The 21,695-nt window shown below is 35.0% G+C and overlaps 1 protein-coding gene across 3 annotated transcripts in view; it reads right to left on the bottom strand.

The window, feature by feature from the left end:
• sprt (PDZ domain-containing protein sprite) overlaps nt 1-21,695 on the bottom strand; it is a 366,819-nt gene that overhangs the window by 15,705 nt on the left and 329,419 nt on the right. For 2 of the 3 annotated variants that reach the window (XM_075364676.1, XM_075364675.1), the window contains 3 exons: nt 6,672-6,740; nt 5,598-5,806; nt 2,022-2,228 (listed from right to left, as the gene is read on the bottom strand). In XM_075364676.1, the coding sequence (XP_075220791.1) occupies nt 2,022-2,228; nt 5,598-5,806; nt 6,672-6,740 (485 nt within the window). The remainder of the gene's footprint in view (nt 1-2,021; nt 2,229-5,597; nt 5,807-6,671; nt 6,741-21,695) is intronic. The other variant, XM_075364677.1, reaches the window with a different exon arrangement.

Here is a 21,695-nt window from a genome sequence, read left to right on the forward strand (position 1 = left end):
GTAAAGAGAAGTGATTTTTCTCAGATGGATTAAGCTAAATTAAATTAAGTTAGAATCATCATACTGTTATATTTTGATTTGCTGCACGGTTTCATGAGACGAGGTTTAGTATTGGCATTTTTACACACTACAAAAATTATCATTAATCTCATCCTCTGAAGCAATACCTAACGGTCGTCCCAGAGGTTAAAAAAAAAGTATAAGTGTAAAGTTTATTCTAAAGCTAATTTCAAACTGATTGGTTAAAAAAGAAAAACACAGAAAAAAAATTATTATAACACATGTTAGCTGTATATCTATACCTCCATTATTTTTTCATACAATTTCCACTCATACTCAAGCACTTACATTACAATACCAGCTTTAACAGATTTCATCAAACAACTCCACACCAAGTTACCCAGCCAGTCATTAACACAATCTATAAACTCCCCTTGGTTTAAATGGGCCAAGGACCTTTATTTTTGTGAAAAGATGATAGTGACTATTTGGTGCCAAGTTAGGCTGTAAAGAAAATAGCAAAATTTTCATTTAAACTTTATTTTACTTTTTACTGGTTAATGCGTAATTCACCAAATAAACTCAAAGCCTGTGTGTGGGAATTTGGGGTTGAAATTTTGTATATGTGAAAAGAAACCATAAATAAACAGGTTTCAAACCCAGGAACTTATAGATGAATGCTGAAATGCTACCACTCCACCGTACAGATTAGCAGAGTAGCAATAATTATAATTAAAATTATTTTCTCTGGAAATAGCCTAAACTACTGCAATTCAAATCTAGTAAAGTTAAAAATAATAAAGGATTACTGTTCATATGACATGATAATGAATATGACCTCACCCAAGGCAAAGAATCAGATAAGATAAACTGTCTGATGTAATTTTGATAGAATAGATCAGGTAGAATTTTGGTAGAATGCATCAGGTAGAATTAGATGCAGATTTATCCACAGATACATTCTTCTTCTTGTTATTTTTTTATTTAGCCTCCGAAACCACCATAAAGTATTACTTCAGAGGATGAATGAGGATGACATATGTATGTATGTAAAGTGTAGTTTTGTACAGTCTCAGGTCGACCATTCCTGAGATGTGTGGTTAATTGAAACCCAACCACCAAAGAACACCAGTATCCACGTTCTAGTATTCAAATTCGTATAAAAGTAACTGCCTTTACTAGGATTTCAACCTTAGAACTCTCTACTTCAAAATTAGCTGATTTGCGATGACGAGTTCATCACTAGACCAACCCGGTGGGGTGGGTTATATACAGATACAAGGAATACAAACAGGAATTACATACATTAAAATCAAAATCAACCTTTTGCAAATCACATCATAGAAACATGGCATACATAAGTTAACCACAATATGAAAATTTATAAAAAACTGAAACACTGTGAAATTTACAAATACTCTAAATTTAACAAAAACTAAATAAAATACAACACTGAGAAAATACATTGTTTGATTTTTATACTTAAGGAGTTTCCTTTCTTTTTTAAGTTTTTGTTATCAACAACACGGATTCTGGATACACTACTAAATCAGGAACTAACTATTAATCCCATAAGATCTTAGAAAAAACAGTTTCATTAATTTAAGAGCAAGTCATTAAAATTTTATAATAATTTTAAAAAGATAGAATGTACAAATAGCAATCCTTTATTACCCAGACTGACAAAAAAGGCAGGGGTTTGTTAACCTACTTCCCTGTTTTGTGACCGACTCAATTGAAGATTCAGATTGGCTGACATTATAATAAATTACATGAACCTGCTCAGACAATGTCCAATAATGTAGTGTACTCAAGTAGTTGGAAAAATGAAATGATTGTTTGAAGTTTGTAATGCTAATGAAATTTGGAAGTTATAACATCACAAAAAACAACATTAATTCAGAATTATACTAATAATGATAGAATACCATATTTCAAAATATGATGGAGAAAATAATCACTTTTCAAACATGGAGAGTTTAAAAGAGAAATTAAAAAAAAAGAGAATGTACTTTACTTACTCAGTAATGTCTAGACGTTCAAGAGCTAATTTAATATTTTTAATAGCTAATCGTTTGGCATCTAAATCAGTTCTTAATTTGTTAAGTCTTTCTTCAGCTGCCTTTTTCTCTTTCTCAGTGAGTGGTTGTACCTTATGATTCTGTCGTTGTAAGTATGTAGCAGAGAGTCTGCTTATGTTGAGTGATGTACACAGCTGTCCTTTTAAACTAAAAAGCAAAATTCAGCATTATAAAGTATAACAATATTACAATAAAAAGTTTAATGCAGTATATGAATGTAAAAGCAAAAGAGCTAAAAGTTTCAGTCTAATACATTTTGAAGCCATACTAATTATCTGTTTCATATATGGATAAAAATAGATGTTTTAATTCTATATTCACACCTTTTCTTTATCATTGATAAAGATTCCTATTTCTTGAACAAATACTCTAGGAATCTCTTTTAATTATAGGATTGTACATGAACAAAATTTTTTATTTGGAACTTTAATAAGTATATCATGGTGAATAGCCTTATTGCTGATATAGTATCACTAAATATTGGTTTATTTAATGGACTGCTACAAGAGTCAATCAAGGTAAGTCTGAAAAATTCTCAATTTCTGTAACACCATAAATATAAATTCATTTTGGAATGATAACAAACCTTCTTGGTAAGTAATTTCAATTTTTTATTCTTATTTTTCTTCACAATTTTGGCAATTAGTATAAATTGTCACTACAGAGAAAAGAGATTCTTAAAAAATAATAATAACCATTTCTCCTGAACTGGACAACAGAACTATTTTTGGGTAAATCAACACAATACTTCGGCTTACAAGAAGCTTCTGTTACTTTAAGAAAGAAAACGATAATTTTTTGTATTTTGTTCAATGTGTAAAAATAAAAGTTCAGATAATTCACATTAACCCCTGATTTGTTATTTATTTTGTATTTATGAAATTATTTTGTTGTATTTACTATCATATTATTTCAGGTGTTTATATTTTAAATAATTAATATGGATTTTAATCATATCTATTTTTGATTTTATGATTAATTGTGGGTTTTATTATGTTCCTGTTATCCAGGTTAAATATTCAGGTTTTATCCAGACAAATAGTGGGGCAATTAATTTTTTATCAGTGGAGTAGTATATCTATCTATTCCTGACATGATCTTTATAATGTAACATTATATATCAATTACATCCTGTGACAAAAAGATTTTTATTTAGTTCCATCCAGACAAACAAATAATTCACTATGAACCCATTTCATACATTCAGATACATTACTCATTTTGGGAGTCTGGTATCTTCCTTTCTTCAAATATTCTATTGTAGAGCATATTGAATGTTCTAGAGTGGAACAGAGCATTTTACACATTTATAAAAAACGAAAATAGACAATCTTTACCAAATCCCATTCATTTTAGGGCAAGAGAAAGTGTATAATAATTGAGTATAGAATAAAACATTTAAAAATAAAAATAAAATTATTAAACAAAGGAAATTTACAATATATATACAAGAACAAGTGGCAGTTACAAGAGTATAGAATAAGAAAAATCTAAATCAGAAAGGAGCAAGAAAAAGTTGCAGTCTGTTCTACAATGATACAAGCTTATACATGTTAGCTTATACAACATGTATTTTCTTTGAGAATGGAACAGCCAAGCTAGGGATAAACATTATGTTACCAAAGAGTGGAAGAAACGAGACAACTTAACTCCAAATGGGAAATATATTATACATGAGCCCTTAGTTGAACCCAAAAAAAATACTGTTACCCCTTTTCTCACCATATAAAGCTAGAACTAATGAAAAATTTTGTAAAAGCAATGAAGAAGGATAGTCCCGGATTTTTGTACATCAGGCAGAAATTTCCGAATGTAAGCAAAGGAAAAATTAAAGAAGGAATATTTGTTGGTCCTCAAATAAGAGAGTTGGTCAAAGGATGTATTTAACTCAATATAAATAATGTAGAAATTGCAGCTTGAGCTTCATTTAAAGATGTTTGCAAAAATTTCTTGGCAAACAAAAATCCGACAATTACCACAATATTGTTAACAACTTCTTACTTCATACAGAGCTATGGGATGTAATATGTCTTTGAAATTACATTTCCTCTACTCACATCTGGATTTTTTCAACCTCAGAAACATAAGTAATGAACACGGTAAACATTTCCACCAAGATATTTCGGTGATGGAAAGCCACTATAAAGGGAAATGGAATACTAACATGCTATCCAATTACTGTTGGGCATTAATTTGGGATGTGCCTGAGGCTATTTATAAAAGAAAAGCATCAGTGAAATCATTCTAACAAAGGTATGGCCATACAATTATAAATTTTACAGATTTTAATTATATTTTCTCTTAATTTTTTTGAAGCGTAATTTATTTAAAACTAAGAGTGATAGAAAAATTGTATTTACAGATCTGTAATATACACAAAAAAGCAATTCAAGAAATGGTATCACGTGTAGAGAAATATTAAAAAATGTTTTTTTCTTTATCAGTGTTACTTTTCAACCTATAAACAAAAGAAACAGCTCAGGAGCTGAAAGTAGAGTTAACATTAACAGAGAGATACAAGAAATATGTTAAAATTACTTACGACTTCTTTTGCAGAAAGTGAAAATGAGTCAGAAGAAATACCAAATTGTATGGATTAGTTGCTAAGAAATTTAATTTGAAAATAAATAAAACTAAAAGAAAGGAAGTAAAAAGTAACAAAAAAGAAGATAATAAAGAACTAATTATTGAAGATATTCTATTTGTTGTTTACGCAATTACTTATTTTGCTTATTTATCTTGTTTACTTATTTTAAGATAGAGTAAACAACATAACAGGAGACACAGAATTCTGTTACTTATATAGTAATATTAGACAGTATTAATGAGGTAAGGCAAATCTCTCAAAAGCTGCATGGCATAAGCAAAAGGTTTCTTGTGTAATGGAGGCCATGCGCAAAGAAAATCTTTAAAAATATTTTTGTGGAATGCAATGCTTTGTGGTGAAACATGGAAAGTAAAAAAAAGCAAAGAGGAAAAAGTAGAGGCTTTTAAAATATGATTTAACAAAAGGATGTTGAAAATTAGAATTTGTTTAATCAATAAAATTTGAAATAAAGAAGCCATAAGATAAATATATGAGGAGAGAACTTTGTGGCAGATAAAGAAATAAACTGGGTGAGTTGGCCATATATATTAAGATATCCAATCAAAACAGACAGAAGTGAATGATGACCCCAAAAAAAATCTTATCACAATAAAATATGACTGCAGTAAAATATGAATAAATACAACTAAGAAATGTAAATAGATTATAAAAGGAAAAAGAGGAATAGCTGTTCCTGATAATTTTAGCTTTATCTGAGAAGCACTTTTGAACATTCCTGCACACAGGAAACAGAATTTTAAATAAGCCTACAGAGTCACCATCCCACCAGGCTTCATCAAGGATACACTTTCTTGGCGAAAAAGACATGGATTTGAGCACAAAGAGACTACAAGCTCCTCAAGAAATTAGGCTAGTTTATTATTCTGTCCAAGCCTTCTTTGTATTATATAAAGTAATTTTTGCAATACCTGTGAATAACATTTTCTTTATCCCTTAAAGTATTTCGTAGCATTTCAAGTTCTTTGGCGATATCTTTAGAAGTCCTATAAATGTTTGTTGTTGAATTGTTGGCTGTTGTACAAGGAGTATTAACGGCAGTAGGAGTAGGTGTATTTGCACCACTGCCTGCTTTTTTACGTCGTGGTGTGGTAGATAATGAAACTTCAATACTAGCCATCTGTAACAAATAAGCAGTTACAATGAATTTAAAAGTAAATCTTGATTTTTAGAAATAATAAACATTGTTAACCTTCATCTTAACTCACCTACTACTGTTCACTTGAGGTATATTTCCTGCTTTACTGTAGCACAATTGTGAAAATATTCATATAAAAACTGTTGTTATTCCTTCAATGTTTTTTTTACAAGCAGATATTGTTGAGAAAATTAATTGATCTCAAACAATTGAATAAAATTTTCCATCCATAATACTGAACTAGGTTGAATAATTTTCAACCAGTAATGAACATATAAATTTGCTATATTTTGTCAACCACAAAAATATTAATTAAAAAATTTCAACTTCTGTAATGACAAACAGAACCAAATTGCATAATGAAATAATTATTTTAAAAGACTTATTTCAAAATGTTTTCAAGTCACTTTATAATTGATATTATTGACCATACCAATATTATCGTAATAATAATGTACAATAATACAGTTTATCAAAAAATAAATAAAAGTAATGGATTTTAATTGAAATATAGCTTTAAAAGCCAATTTTTTAAATTACTTTAAGTAGAATGGTTAACAAAATAAAACTATAAAATGCCCCAATATTGGCACCCAAAGAAGAGTAGTATGATATTAATCACATTTTGAGTACAAATTTTGAAAAAATCTTTCAACAGCTATAGTTGAAAACAAGACACTTTAAACTTCTGTTTGCATTAAATTTTTTCCTTTAATTGATCTATAGAATGTGTATTTTAAGTATTTTCATTTCCTCATGGGATTCTCTTCAGACTAATACAAAGGTTACTATTTTATATATATATATATATATATATATATATATATATAAAATGTAATCAATTTACCTTGGCTTCTAAAGTTTCCAACTGTGCCATTCTTGGTTCAAGAGGTGCTGTACCTGAATGAAGTGCACTCTAAAATAAAAAAAATAAAGGGATTTATTACATAAATTTAAATTACTTATTTCAAATACAATAAAAAAAAATTAATGCTATATACAAAATAATACTACATGAGAAACAAGTTATATACCTGACTTTATACGATTACAAAAAGGCTAAACAAGTTTTTAAAAATAAAACTGTTTTATATCATCTAGTAATTTTGTAATCATTTGCACTTAAACAAATGTATACTGGAGTACAGTAATGTAAATGTATACTGTAATTATGTAAATGGAATACTGTAATTTACCTTGCATAAATATTACATTTTTGTATAGTTCACATATAAAATATTAATAGTTTAATAAATAATATTAAATTAATATTTTACTCATATCGCAGCATAATATTATGTTTATAGATCACAACAGGAATGAATAGGTGTGCTACTCCAGAAATAAAAAAACTGACAACAAAGTTGTTATACTTTCCTAGCATTGGTTATTTATTTTTATATAGTGGAAAAATAAAAGTACATGAAAAAAGTTTAATATTTTTAAACTTTGATCAACTCCCCCACCCACTACATTGCCACCAAAGTATTTTTTTTGGTAAATTGCATTTCTACTATGCTTGGGAAGACATAGAATAAGGTTTGGTTAAAAAAATAAGCAACAAAAAAATAGATTTTAGATTTTTTGGGAAGTGGAGAATTTGAGGGCAGAATTTATTTTTAAATGGTAAGATAAGTACACATGTACTGAGCTTAATATAAAGTGGAGGTTATGTTGGTAAAATTTGAGAAAACTGACCTCAACGAAAGTATCCACCTCTGGAAGAAAGTATCACCTGAAGATATTGACTTCAAACTTTTACCAACAAATTGCCCCATATACATGAATATCTGTGCCAGATTTCATCAAAATCCATGACCCAATCAAAAGTTATTAAGCTTCAAACACACCAATGCACATACATTCATAGGTAAGAAATCAGCCCTCTACAACTTTTTTTTTTTTTTTTGGTCCCTGGATCATGAAATGTCACAAAATGATAAAAGATCCCATATCCCAAATACTGTCAGATTACATTACTTTCATTCTTGCAGTATAGCTCTAGAGCTATGATTCCTGTAAAGTAAAAAATTATTTCTCCTAAAAGGATAAAGAAAATCCATAATAATTTTTGTGATGCAAGAAGACATTTATCTGGTACTATAAGAAGGTATGAAACTGCAGCCAACAATATAACTTTAGTGATCAACAGGAAAGGCAATTTATTAGCTTCAGTAGTTGGGGGTTTTTATTTTTACTTCAATTTTTCAAAAATAACTTCCTGGATAATAGTGGAAGTGAATTAAAAATAAAGTATTATCAGCCAAAACCAGTTCCTGTAGATCAGCAAAGTCAAATGATGATAACCGGCAGTAAATAGTAAATACCAATAGCACTGAATCCTGTTGCCATTTATTATTAAATACTGATCATAGAAATTGATATCATTTAATAAAAAGGTATGCTGAATTTGTGAACGTATCTTAGCAAAGTTTTAACTGACCTTTTAAACTTTCTACCAGACTTTTTTTTTATTTATTAAATAAAATTACAAGTACGTAATTTTAAAAAAACTGCTCCTCTGAGTAGGAGTAATGGAGTGTAATCCATACATAATATATTATTCTTTGCTAGAAGAGATAAGCTTTACTCTGTCTGTCCCTGTATTTCTTATTGCTGTAACACATGTAAAAAATATTAGTCATCGTTGCTTTATCTGAGAGTAATGATATCCACTTTCAGCTTGTCATGATCACTGTGAAATGTGTTACTTGCATAACTGAATACCACCTGCATCTCTGTATCTTGGTGGTCTTGCATGCTGATACAATACAAGCTTGGTGAAAAAAGCAACAGGAAATTATTTCTCTCCTCACTTTTTTTTTTAGCAAAGTTGGTATGGGATCTAGTTTATCTTAGAACTGACTATTTCATATTTGAAAGTGTCTGGTATTTTATGACAGGTTGTCTACAAGCTATTTGATTATATCACCCAAAATATATCAATTTAAAAAAAAATAAAAATAATAAAATGTAAATTACTCTTTTACAGTAACATCACGGTCTCTTTCAGAAAAAAACAACCTTAGAGGCAATCTGTTTTGAAATCATAAACAATAATATGTAGTCTTATATTTAAAAATTGTATTAGATGAAAAAGATGCAAACAATAAAACTATATACACGAAAATTAAAAAAATCTATCATCAGTTTAAAGGACAGAAATAAAATCTGGGAAAATAATTTTTGATTATCTAAAATAGCAATAAATAAATAATAATTTATTTTCATCAAAGTAAAATATTATAAGGATGTAAAATATTTATGCAAATTATAAAGTAACAACTGTAAATTACTGTATCATAAGATTATTTATATAAAACCATCATGTAGGTATGTGAATTAAATATTAGGTTCTTTTAGTGTAACGGTATAAAAAAAGTTAATTTGTATTGGTCAAGTAAACACTGTTATTAGTTTTAACACAATATAAATGTATGCAGACTCTATGTGGGTATATATATATATATGTGTGTGTGTGTGTGTGCGTGTGTGTGCGTGTAAGAGGAGAGAGAGAGAGAGAGAGAGAGAGAGAGAGAGAGAGAGAGAGAGAGAGAGAGAGAGAGAGAGAGAGAGAGAGAGAGAGAGAGAGAGAGCGAGAGAGACTAGTATATGTATTAGATAGATGAGAACTAAAGCGAGAATGCAAACAAGTTTAGCGAGAAAAACAACTATAACTAAGAAAGGCAGGTAGGCTATAACAAACAACAAATAAGATGGGGCACACAAAATAATATCTACAGGTAGTAAGTATTATTTTAGTAATTTATCATGCACAACCTTTATTACAGACCTGTGAGTAAATATAGCACACCAGCTTACTACCAATTCATTTCTTGATAACTAATGTATGCTTATAATATAGCAACATATAAGCTTATATTCCAAATACGGTAAAACAACTACTGTATATGTTTAACAGCAGTAATTTTTGAAAATTATTGCTGCAAAAAATGGATACAGTAAGTAGACTAAAGCTTGCACCTTCTGTCTGTATAAATTATAATTTAAGTTATTAATTTTATAACTACTCTTAATAAAAAATTGTAAGTTGAAATATTAAAAAAAAGTTTTGTTCTTTTCCTTGCTGTAATATATCTGTGATGCTGTGCTTGTTCTGACATGTTTAGATTTAAGAATCATACTTAAAAGTTTCCTGGTCCACTGGTCAGCATGATATTATGATGTCTGAGCAAGAAGCACCAAGCATTATAGTAAAACAAATCATATAAACTTTCTATCAAATTAAAGGAAACTTTTAATTAAGATAGTTTTTTGAATCTTTATCCTGAGTATGAGACTATGATTGGAAAATCATTTCTTTAAAGAAGAGTGGAAAATAAATCTAACTCTCCATGACAAAGAAAATCTTGGACAAAATATTAGAACTTTATCACACTGTTTGGATTATTTGGTGAATACCCGAAACAGATGTTAGAAATTAATATCAAAATTGTTAAATAAATACCAACTGTAAAATTATAAAAAAGTGTCTACAAAGAACAAGTGTCTACAAAGTGTCTCAACTCATCAAAACAGATTACAGCAAAAAACATTAGGTAGCTATGACAGAATTCCTTCAATGTTTTGGAAAGCAAAAAAAAGACATTCTTTAACCCTAATGTAAGACTAAAGTTCACCGATTTACAGTCGGAATATGGTGTGAAAATGTAATGATTTTCCTTCACTAAAGGAAAAATAATTTATTTTGACGCTAAGACCACACAATTGATTCTAGAATTAAAATGATTTTTTTTACAAAAAAAAAATCCTTACCACTAAAAAAATCAGTGCAAAATATTAATTAATATTGCTAAATAAAAATGTGAAGCTACATACAGATCAAGAGCAAGATAATTCGGCTTCATTCCTTTAAAAAAATGCTTATTTTTAAAATGTTGTTTTAAAAATAACAATAACTCATAAACTCAAACGGTATCCATCACATACATCATAAAGTTCTGACTTGCAAATTATCACTTATTAGGACAATGACAAAGTCATTGAAGCTGCACGTTTTGAAGAAAAAACTGAAATAATTCATACAGACTGCATTGTCAGTTTCCACATCTGATAGAACAGATACATTGCAGCACAGACCAACTATATTGAAAAATAATAAATAATAAATTTTGATTATGTTGTAAACAACCATTGAAAGAGAAAAAATTCTTGCTTATATTTCAATCATCATAATCAATTTTTCCCAAATTTTATAAATAAAAATTCTTGAGTAATATTCACCAACATTTGTAGCATGGTGGTAGGATCTCTGCCTTTCATCCAGAAGGTTTAGGGTTTGAATCCCAAACAGGCTTAGTATATGTTTCATATGCTATTAGACTGATTAAATACCAAAAAACTCTAATCGGTTATCATTCTCTTGCTTCTGGAGTGAAAAAATAAAATAGAATATATTTATGTAATTGTTTTTATCATCGGTCTTTCTACTCTGTGTTAGGCTTCAACATAAGTATTACATTCTCAAACAACATAAGTACATTCTCAGTTATCTATTTTATATATTTCAATCTTTGTCTTCTACAGTTTTTACCCTCTATACACTCTTCTTATCACCAGATTAACTAAGCCTGAAAATGTTAATACACTATCGACTAATGTAGTTGTTGACAACTACACTACTTTTACTTACATTTACATTTACTTTCACTTTTACTTACAATTTTAGTGTAGGAAACACTTATTGTTGGGAATTGAATCTTTATATTTAGTAATATCATCTAATTACCTTATTATTAATTTGCATGTTTATATCAAAATAATAATTATGGATTTTAATCACATCTATCTTTTACTTTATAATTAATTCTGTTATTTGTGATTCTGCTGTAGGGAAATTAAACTTTGCATTAAAGAAGAGATTAATGAAAGGTTTTACTTGGAGTGTGATGCTCTATGGAGCTGAAACATGAACGAAGAGAAAGGCAGACAGAAAATGAATTGAGGCTTTTGAGATGCGGGTGTGATGCAGAATGATAAATGTCAGCTGGCAAGACTATGTAATAAATTAAGTATTAAGGAGAATTGGAGAGGACAAGAAAATGCTAAATATGATTGAATATAGGGAAAGAAACTGGCTACGACCAGGCTAGGATAAGGTGTTTATTAGTGGATGTGATAGAAGGCTTGGTGAATGGAAGGAAAGGAAGAGAAGATTTCAAATGATGAATATAAAGATGTTGGCAAATGTTAGAACAAAGAGCAGCAGCCATGACAGGACCTGGTCTAATGGCAGAATAATATGAATGAATGAATTGTGATCTTGCTCTAAGTTTTTATCGTGGTTTCCCTTGATCAGTCCAGGGAAATGTTGGGGCAACTCCTCTTTATTTTCCTGGCATCATAGCTCTAGAGCTATGCTATTTTTTTAGAAAAAAAATTTGGAGGGTAATGTTCATACGTACATATGCATGTGTGTTGGCGTATCTGAAGCTTAATAACTTTTGACTGGATAAACAGACTTTGATGAAATTTTGTACAAACTCGTGTATATGGGGCAGTTTGTTGGTAAAATTTTGGGGTCAATTTTCTAAAAATTTTGAAATCATAACCCTAATTCATATTAAGCTCAATGCATGTGTGCATGTAAATCTTTCCATTTTAAAAAAACATTTTGCCCCAACATTTCCCCTTCCAAAAAATAAAAAAAAGCTATCTTTTTATTTATAGCACATTTATTTATAGCAGAATAAGTAACCAATGCCAAGAAAGTATTATAACTTTGTTGTCAGCTCTTTTAAACTTTGGAGTAGCATATCTATCCTTTCCTATCATGATCTATACAATATGTTATTGTGTAAAATCAGAATAAAACATATTCTAGATGGAAGATAATGCATTATTCAATCTTATATACACATATTAATATAAAATAAATAAAATCATAATAGTTTTCTCCAATTCCATTTTAAAATCGTATAATTTATCAACTATATCCTATAAATAATTTTTACATTTAGAGCACAATAATGGAAATGTTTAAACTTAGTATTGAATTTCAGAATGACACCTAGCTAATTATTATTACTGTACTAATAATAATTACCAAACAGCACTTAAAAATCTAATAACTGGACTGTGCAACTTTTTGTTTTAAATAAATATTCCATTTAATTTATCTGGAAAAAATTTTAAATAGTATCATGAGAATTACTTCATTTACCAAATCAAAGTAGAAAGAACATAAAAGGTAAAAAAGTAAAATTTGATCATATATAAAAAAAACATACAATTTGAATATAGAAGCTTCTCATTTTTTTGAAGACAAAGAAGTCAGTACAACTCAGGTAATATTATTAATTTAAAACAAATATTTAGTGTCCTTCTGAAAGGGAGATTAAATTATTTTTGAATAGATTATCATAATAAATGCCTTAAATGAAATAATTATTGACCTACATTGAAATCTCAAAGATTTATAAGCATATACAATTATCAGGAATTATGAAATATCTTTTCAACAGTTAAATATAAAAAAATGAATTTTGCAAATGCTCCTCGAAATGATTTTTCCACTATGAAAACATCACACCCTAAACACCCAGGAAACGTAACCTAATGGAGGGCAACTCAAAAATGTAAAATAGAAAAGCTATTAAAATGGTTAAAAAAAACCGTTGGACCTATGAGACAACCCTAATGAAAATGATGGATATTTAATATTTTTCACAGCTAATTTTAAAAATGGTCTGTACTACTTCTCTTAAATAACTTCTCAACAAGGAAACACTATTAAAAAAAATAAAATTTATCAAATGGTCCTAAGTAAAAACCATCTATTTTTCTATATGAGACCACTTTTTTAGGCGGGTGTACTGTAGGTCACTTTCGAAACTAGGTGTTGAAAAATATTAAACAGTTGCCATTTTGGTTATAGTTGTCATAGCCCGATGTTTTTTGCATAAAAATTTTGTTTTCCAACGCCGTTCAAATTGATTTATCGTAATTCTATCCTTTCTGTCTACAATTTTTGAATTCCCTATTGGAAAGTACCGAAAAATAACCGTTTTTTGTGGTAGGAATATTTGGTAAACTTAATTTTTCTATGTTTAAATGTTGAAAAGTTATTTAAGGATTGTCATATATTTTCATAAATCATAAATACAGTATACTTAATTTTCGCAGAAATGACAAGTCAGCAATTAGTCTATACTTAGATAATTATAAATTGCTTCCTGTCATAAAAAATATATATTATTTTATTAAACAATTCGATTCCACCAGGTGAGTTTTACATCCCCAACTGTTACGCATGGTCAACCGACCAGTTCAAAAACTGGCTTAAAATGTTCAAATTATTCGTAATTGGACAAATTTCACAGTTTAATAATAACGCAAATAACAATCCGTTTAAGAAAAAATTGCACACTAAATACTAAAAGTTTTAATTTTTCTACAGATAAACAATAACTGGTAAAATTTAGAATCAAATTAATCGATTTAAAGAGTACAAATCTGATATTTTTAGTGACTTTTCGTAACAGTGTAATTAGTAACCAAACCGATGAAGAAAATGAAAATCTTTAAATTCCCTCCACCACAAAAAATGACAAACTTACTAAGCTAAAAAATCACTAAAATTATTTTCTACGAAAGAACGGGCATTTTATGGTCACTAGCCTGGTGAAAATTGGTAGCATATGAAAAAAAATCCACGCCTGACCGGAATTCGAACCCGGGACCTTCGCACGAAATGCCGAGACGATATCTACTCAGTCACGGAGATCGGTAACTAAAATTATATTTATTCGTATTCTCGAGAGATTTAAATTTTGTTCGTGAGAATACATTTTATTAATGATAGAAATAGCCAAAAATAAGCTTTAGTTTTTAATTGTACACGAGGGTACAATGACAATAAACTAAAATTAGTCTTCAACATAATCCCCGACTAAATTTAAGCATTCTTCTCATCTTTCTGAGAGCTTTTTTATTCCAAATAAAGAACTGTTCACCTTGGTGTCTGAGCCACTCTTGACTCGCTCATTGTTCCCGAATTTGGTCCCGCATAAAACCTCTTTGAGAGGACCATACAAAAAATGTTTAAAGGTAAGAGATCAGAACTAATGTGGATGCGGCAAGATCTCTCGACCCAACTTTTGAATAGCTCCGTATCTGTTGAGCGATTTGGGAGCCACGTTTTGAGAGAGAACCGGTACTATTATCATTTTTTTTGGATTTCACTTTATTTTCTGGTCACTAACAATAGTAGTACTATTGAACTTTGTCCTTCCAAGGAATCGCAAGATACTGGGCCTTTATAGTCACAAAACAACACTATTAGCATCACTTTATCGGCTGACGAGTGGGTTTTGAATATTTTCCTGAGCGGTGAACTCGGACGTTTCCATATTTAATAAATGGGAATGGATCAATTTTCAAAATGATGAACACGAGTTTTATCACAACTTATTATGCGACCTAAAAAATCATTACCTTCCACTAAAAACCGTCGTTTAAGTTTCGTACAAATATAAATTCGATATTAGTTTTGATTCAACCATCTCGGAGCCAGTTCGAACACGTTTTACGGTAATTCAACTTTGATGGATAATGGGACGGACACGTTTCAGCGATTTTAAAGATTTCTATGAGCCTGTCCTTGCGCACGTAAGATCATTAATTCGATTTTCCAAAGCGTCAGTCGAAATTTCCACCGGTCTTCCGCTTATATGAAAATCGATGACATTTGAGTTCTGCTCGATTTAAACTGTTCGATCAGCTTACGAGTATAAAAATTTGCACGGTTAATATACTTTTACCGCACCGCTTTAACATCTGCCAGTGAATTTAAACATGTTTAAAATCTTTAGAAAATAAACATGTTATCACAGCACGCTGTTCTTCATCCACAGTATACGTTTCAGCCGGACCCGACATTTGAAATAAACAAAAGAGGTTGTAATAATGGAAATTTTTTTCAAACTACTAATACTTTGTCAAACCACATGTTAGAGGTGCCGAACTGAACATCAGACAATTACAATTTATCCTATTAAACAGTTTTTATGCTGTCGCTATTTCACAACGATCCTCATATTAGTTAATGACTTACCTGGTTCAATTTGCTTACAAAATAAGTAAAAGGAACGATTAATTGCATCAACCCCATTTACGGGCGAAGTGTCGGGATCGTTACAGGTTCCGCAAAATGTTATTAAGACTGCGTATGTATGCCTGCGCCCTACCGACTAAACTTCCTATCAAACTTCCTGCTGCGGGGCTGGACCCGCAATTAAGCATAACTCAGTCGCGGAGGGTGTATTCAAGCTCGGGAATCCAGAGTCCTCGTGTGTCATCACTATCGCCCATCCACGCGAGCGCAGACGCACGACGGCTCTGCAGGAGGCTGTCCAGAACCCCTCACTCGCCGGTCTTTGTCTTCCGTGTTTTATAATACCTGTAAGGTTGAAGATGTAGAGTGCTTCACGTTTTTGCAAGTCATCCTTGCGATGGGCCATACAAGTCTTGTCCGTATCATTCGATTTATCAGTATATATGGGTCAACCCCTAACCCTCTCTAATGGGGGTATTCCAAAGTGGCGCTCCACCGGTTCTGGATCTTTTCATTTAAACATCGTATACCTAAACTCCCTTGGAATCCCCACCTGTTCATTGGAACCGACACACCTCAGCATGCCAGCTCTCGCGGCTGGGGCTGTCCACCCGTCCCTACACTAATATCCCCTGCTTCTACCCTCCATGTCCTTGCTGAATAACATCTCGGTTGAAAACTCATCCACCGCCCTCCAGTGATCGGGTGAGGCAAGCATGTAAGCAAACAGGTTATCAGGTGCCAAACCCACGATGTCAGCAGGAGTTCGATACTCAGCCCACTCCGGACAGTGGAACAAGGTATGTTCCACTCTATCCTCCGCGTGGCAAAACATAAATCTGGGGGAGTCTCGCCTTCCTATCCTAAATAGGTACACTTCAAAGTTCCCGTGGCCCGTAAACATCTGAGTTGTATAGAAATTTACTTCTCTGTGATTTCTGATAACCACGCTTCTAGATAGGTGATTAACCGTTTTGTCCATTGCAACTTGTCACCTGTCCTCCATCTGTCCAGCCAGATATTCAGGGTAGCTATCCTCGCCTTGGACTTACTCGTGCCTTCATGTCTATCCGTCCTCTCCCTTATCTGCAATTCCACTGGTGGAACGGATCTTTACAAAGAAGTTTTACTTAATTACAAACGATATTTTAAAGCGATAAATTGGCATTTATGGATGTTAATCCCTTATTTGTATTTACTTCACATATTGTAATTATATTTATTAGGTATGATAATCATCTAATATAAAAATAATCTGCAATTAGTTTCTTTTAAATTTTCCTCTCACTCTATAAACTCTATATAAAAAAACCGAATTATTTATTTTACAAAATTTAAAATACATAGCAAATGTAATATTATAAAATAAATATGCTCATCAAAGGGTGATTCATACAAAATTCATACAAAAAACCACGGATAAAAATAAAAGTAAAAACACTCGAATGAATTTAATTATCATGATAATGCATGTAAGAATAAGTTATTGTTGGAATCTTATAAGCAGGGAGGTCGATATTTCTTCACCTGTCGTACGTAGCAATTATATTAAAGGAGAGAAAAAAAGAAGTGAGAAGAAGCACAAGAAAGAGAAGAAGAAGAAAAGGTTTAACCCAGACATTGTACATTATCCAGTAATTAAAGTACAGATAACAACAACGGCCAAGTGAAACAGAGTGGCCTTAGGGTGAAGTGGGAGGTAGAAGGGAACGAAAAGGGTCAACGTCCCTTTAAACCCGACTTCGACTCCCACAGTACAAGTACACATGATAGAGTAGAAGAATACAGTGTATAAAACATCTTTTCAGGAAAGTGAACTCTTGTAGTCATTGTGAATACGTTAAGTAAATAGCCTATTATTATAGGACTATTGTGCTACTTTTAAAATAATTTTATTTTTTAATTGATTTTCTTGTCAGTGATTTTATTTTACAGCAAGTGTAGATTAAGAAGTGTAAATTAAGTTTAATTTTAATTTTTAAATTTTTCTTCCTTATTTTCCTCAATGGAAGGAAAAATAAGGCCTCCTCCACCCCGTTCTCCAACCACGGAACTGTCCGACGGTGGAGAGGAAAGCGGGTCTGGCGCTAGGAAGCGCCAGAAACGCCGGGACTCCGCGCCTCCTATGGAGGCGGAGCCCGTAGCGGGCTGTAGCAAGGCTGCAGCAGCCGCCAACTCGCAGGCTGATGATGGGGCCCCATCACAGCCTGCTACCGTCAGGCGGGAGAAAATCCCGCCGATAATGCTGGACTGCCCGAAAGAGTGGCCAGCATTGGCGAGGGACATAAAGTCGAGGATTGAGGGGCGCCTGGTGGCTAAAAGCACCGGGCTCTCGATAAGGCTGCAGCTGGGCAGCGAGGCGGATTACCGGGCTGTGCAGAGTTTTCTGCACTCGAAGGGAATCGCCTTTCACTCCTTTCAGCTCCCGAAGGACAGGGAGCTGAAGGTGGTTATACGGGGGATCCCCTATGGGGCTGCCCCGGAGGAAGTAAGGGAGGAACTGACCTCCCTTGGCTATGAGGTGGTTTCGGTTAAGAAGCTCCTCACAAGGGACGGTCGGGAAACCCCGACCTGCCTAGTGGCCCTTAAGAGGACCCCTTTGGCCCGGGCCATTTATGACCTTGGCAGTATTTTTTACTGCAAGGTCGCAGTGACTGCATTTGTGTCACGAGGGGGGCCACCCCAGTGCCACAGATGCCAGAAATTTGGACACTCGTCCAATTACTGCCAGAGGGCCCAGCAATGCGTAAAGTGTGGTGGAAACCACGACACTTCTGCCTGCGTCAAGCCGCGTGAGGAACCAGCCTCATGCGTCAACTGTAAGGGGCCACATCCGGCCAATTACAGGGGCTGCCCCTATTATAAGGAGCAGACAAACAAAGTCAAGGGACTTAAAAAGCCCGCGACTTTGGACGGCCGCAGCTGGGCCCGTGTTGCCGGTGGGGGAAAAACAGTCCCCAAACCGGAGGTGCCGGCACCCGTGGCCAAAGCGGTCGTGAAAAAAGGGGAGGTAACCTCCCCAACACCCGCCAAGCCAAAACCGGCGGCAACCACCAAGAAGGTGGTAAAACAAAAGGCGGCGACAAAGCCGGCCCCGGCGAAGAAGGCCAAGCCTTCCTCGACGGGAAAGGCAAAGCCTGCTCCGGCTGGGAAGGCCAAGCAGGCTGTTAAAAACACCGCGGCCCCTGTGGCCCCGCGCCCCACCAAAAGGGCGGCCGCGCCAAAAGGCACCCCCAGCGGCAATCCGAAACCGGCTACCCCGTTGGAGACCACTGGCATGGACTTCCTGTCGCAGATGACAGTGAAGGATATCCTGCCAGATATCATGATGGTTTTGCCACGCCTGCTCCAGGCAAAATCTCTCAAGGACTGTATTCAGTCCTTAATAGAGTGCCTCATGGCTGTACTGTCAAGGTATGGTTAGGCCCACCCTCAGACTCTTGCAGTGGAACGCCAACTCAGTAGTAGGCCGGACGGAGGAACTATGCCGTCTGGCCGAGGATCTACTGATAGACGTGATACTGTTGTCTGAGACGTGCTTGAACCCAAACAAGCAACTGACCCTTCGGAACTATTTTACATATAGGACGGATAGGCCAGTTCGACCCGGATCTCGCACCTCTGGTGGAACTGCGGTTTTAGTCCACAGACGCCACATGCATACGCGCGTTGTTCTTCATACAAACGTGATGGAGCAAACGTGTGTGCATGTGGAGCATCTGGGCACGGTGTATCGGCTGGTTTCGGCTTATAGCAAGCCGAACGACGCGGTAACCGGCGCAGATCTGGATGCCGTGCTGGAAAATTGGGATGGGCCCGTGATACTCATGGGCGACCTCAATGCCAAACACGTGTCATGGAACAGCATTCTGACAAATCCGAATGGCAGATTGCTGTACGAAAGGGCGAGAGCCCGCCGCTTGGTCGTCGTAGGCCCTGAGGTGCCCACGTTCGTGCATCGCTCAGGCAGATCTAGGCCTGACGTGCTGGATATCGCAGTCATGAAGGGGGGTACCCTCCCATTCATGATTGAAACGATAGAAGACCTCAGCTCGGACCATTCCCCTGTCCTGTTGGAACTAGGTCAGGCAGGGGGTGGCCGAGATCCCCCGCCTATACCCCGAAGGTCAGTCAACTGGAAAAGGTTCTACGAGACCCTCCAGCGGGAGTACAGGCCGGTAAATCCTGAGCTCCTGAACACCCCGGAGGAAATCGACGACACTGTCGGGCGCGTCACGTCGTCAATGACCGAGGCCCTGGCAGGCAGCTCATCGGCCAAAACTCGAGCAGTTGTTCGAAACGACCTCCCTCCTCATATCTCCGAAGCCATAACGGAGAAACGACGACTGAGGAGGAGATATCGAATCACCCTGTCCCCCGCTGATAAGCGGGCCTTTTATAATCAAACGGACAGGGTAAAACAACTGCTGACAAGCCATCGAGAGGATTCGTGGAACGAATACCTCGCCTCGGTCTCTGACGACATCTCCTCGGTGTTCAGGTTGAACAGGAGACTGCGAGAAGGGAAGAAGCCTCGCCATCCGGTTGTGGGGCAGCGAGGTTTTCTTGCATACTCGGAGGCGGAGAGGGCCGAGGTATTCGCCGATACCTTGCAGGAACAGTTCACTCCAAACCCCCCTCCCTCCCCGAACGACGAGCACACAACCGAGGTGGAATCCTTTCTTGTAGATTATTTCTCACAGGTGGAGGACGCCCCTCTAGAGATTGACCAAGTCACTGAAGCGGAAGTTTCCGCAGCCATTAAGGCCACAAGCCCCGACAAGGCCACAAGCCCCGACAAGGCCCCGGGTGTCGACGGGATCAGCGTCCGTGCATTCCGGAACATACCGGCCTCCGTGATTACAGAAATTTCGGTGATATTCACGTCCATTTTGTACGTTGGATATTTCCCGAATTGTTGGAAAACGGCCAAAGTCGTATGTTTACCCAAACCGGGGAAAAGTTTACTTTTCCCACGGAATTATAGGCCAATCTCCCTGTTACCGGTATTGTCTAAGTTGTTCGAGAGGATTTTTCTCGAAAAACTGAGGCGATACATGGAGGGAGAAGTGCGGCCCGAGCAATTTGGGTTCAGGGAGGGTCACTCAACCACCCTCCAACTGGTAAAAATAATAGACGACCTTGTCGGAGGCCTGAACAGGAAACGGGTGACTGCAGCCGTTTTTCTGGATGTGGCCAAGGCCTTTGACAAAGTTTGGCATAGCGGGCTGCTTTATAAGCTAGCGCGATCGGCGATCCCGTACCGCTATGTCAGACTGATGCGGTCATATCTGCTAGACCGACATTTTGTCGTGCGCGTAGGGGAAACGATTTCCTCTACCAGAGAAATAGCCGCTGGGGTTCCCCAAGGAGCAGTACTTTCCCCGTTCTTGTACACTTTGTACGTGAACGATATGCCGCTGTCGGAAGGGGTCAAAACGGCCCTTTACGCAGACGACACGGCATATTTCTACGAATCCGCAAATGTGGATTACGCGGTCCGGAGGCTCCAAAGGCAGCTGGACTTAGTGGAACCGTGGCTCGACATGTGGAGAATCAGGGTCAACGGTGAAAAATCGGTGACCGTGATGTTCACATGCAAGACACGTAAACCGACCAGAGAGCTGGAAATCTCAGGGGAGAAAATCCCTTTTGAGAAAACAGTTAAGTACCTGGGGGTGGTGTTGGACAGGCGGCTTACCTTCGGCGAACATGTAAATTATGCGACCCGGAGGGCTAAGGCCGCCAGAGCCTCGCTATACCCAGTGCTGAACAGTGCCAGCCCGTACCCACTGG

The sequence above is a fragment of the Lycorma delicatula genome, chromosome 4, assembly GCF_047948215.1.
Source record: "Lycorma delicatula isolate Av1 chromosome 4, ASM4794821v1, whole genome shotgun sequence".
In the NCBI taxonomy this organism is placed as follows: domain Eukaryota; kingdom Metazoa; phylum Arthropoda; class Insecta; order Hemiptera; family Fulgoridae; genus Lycorma; species Lycorma delicatula.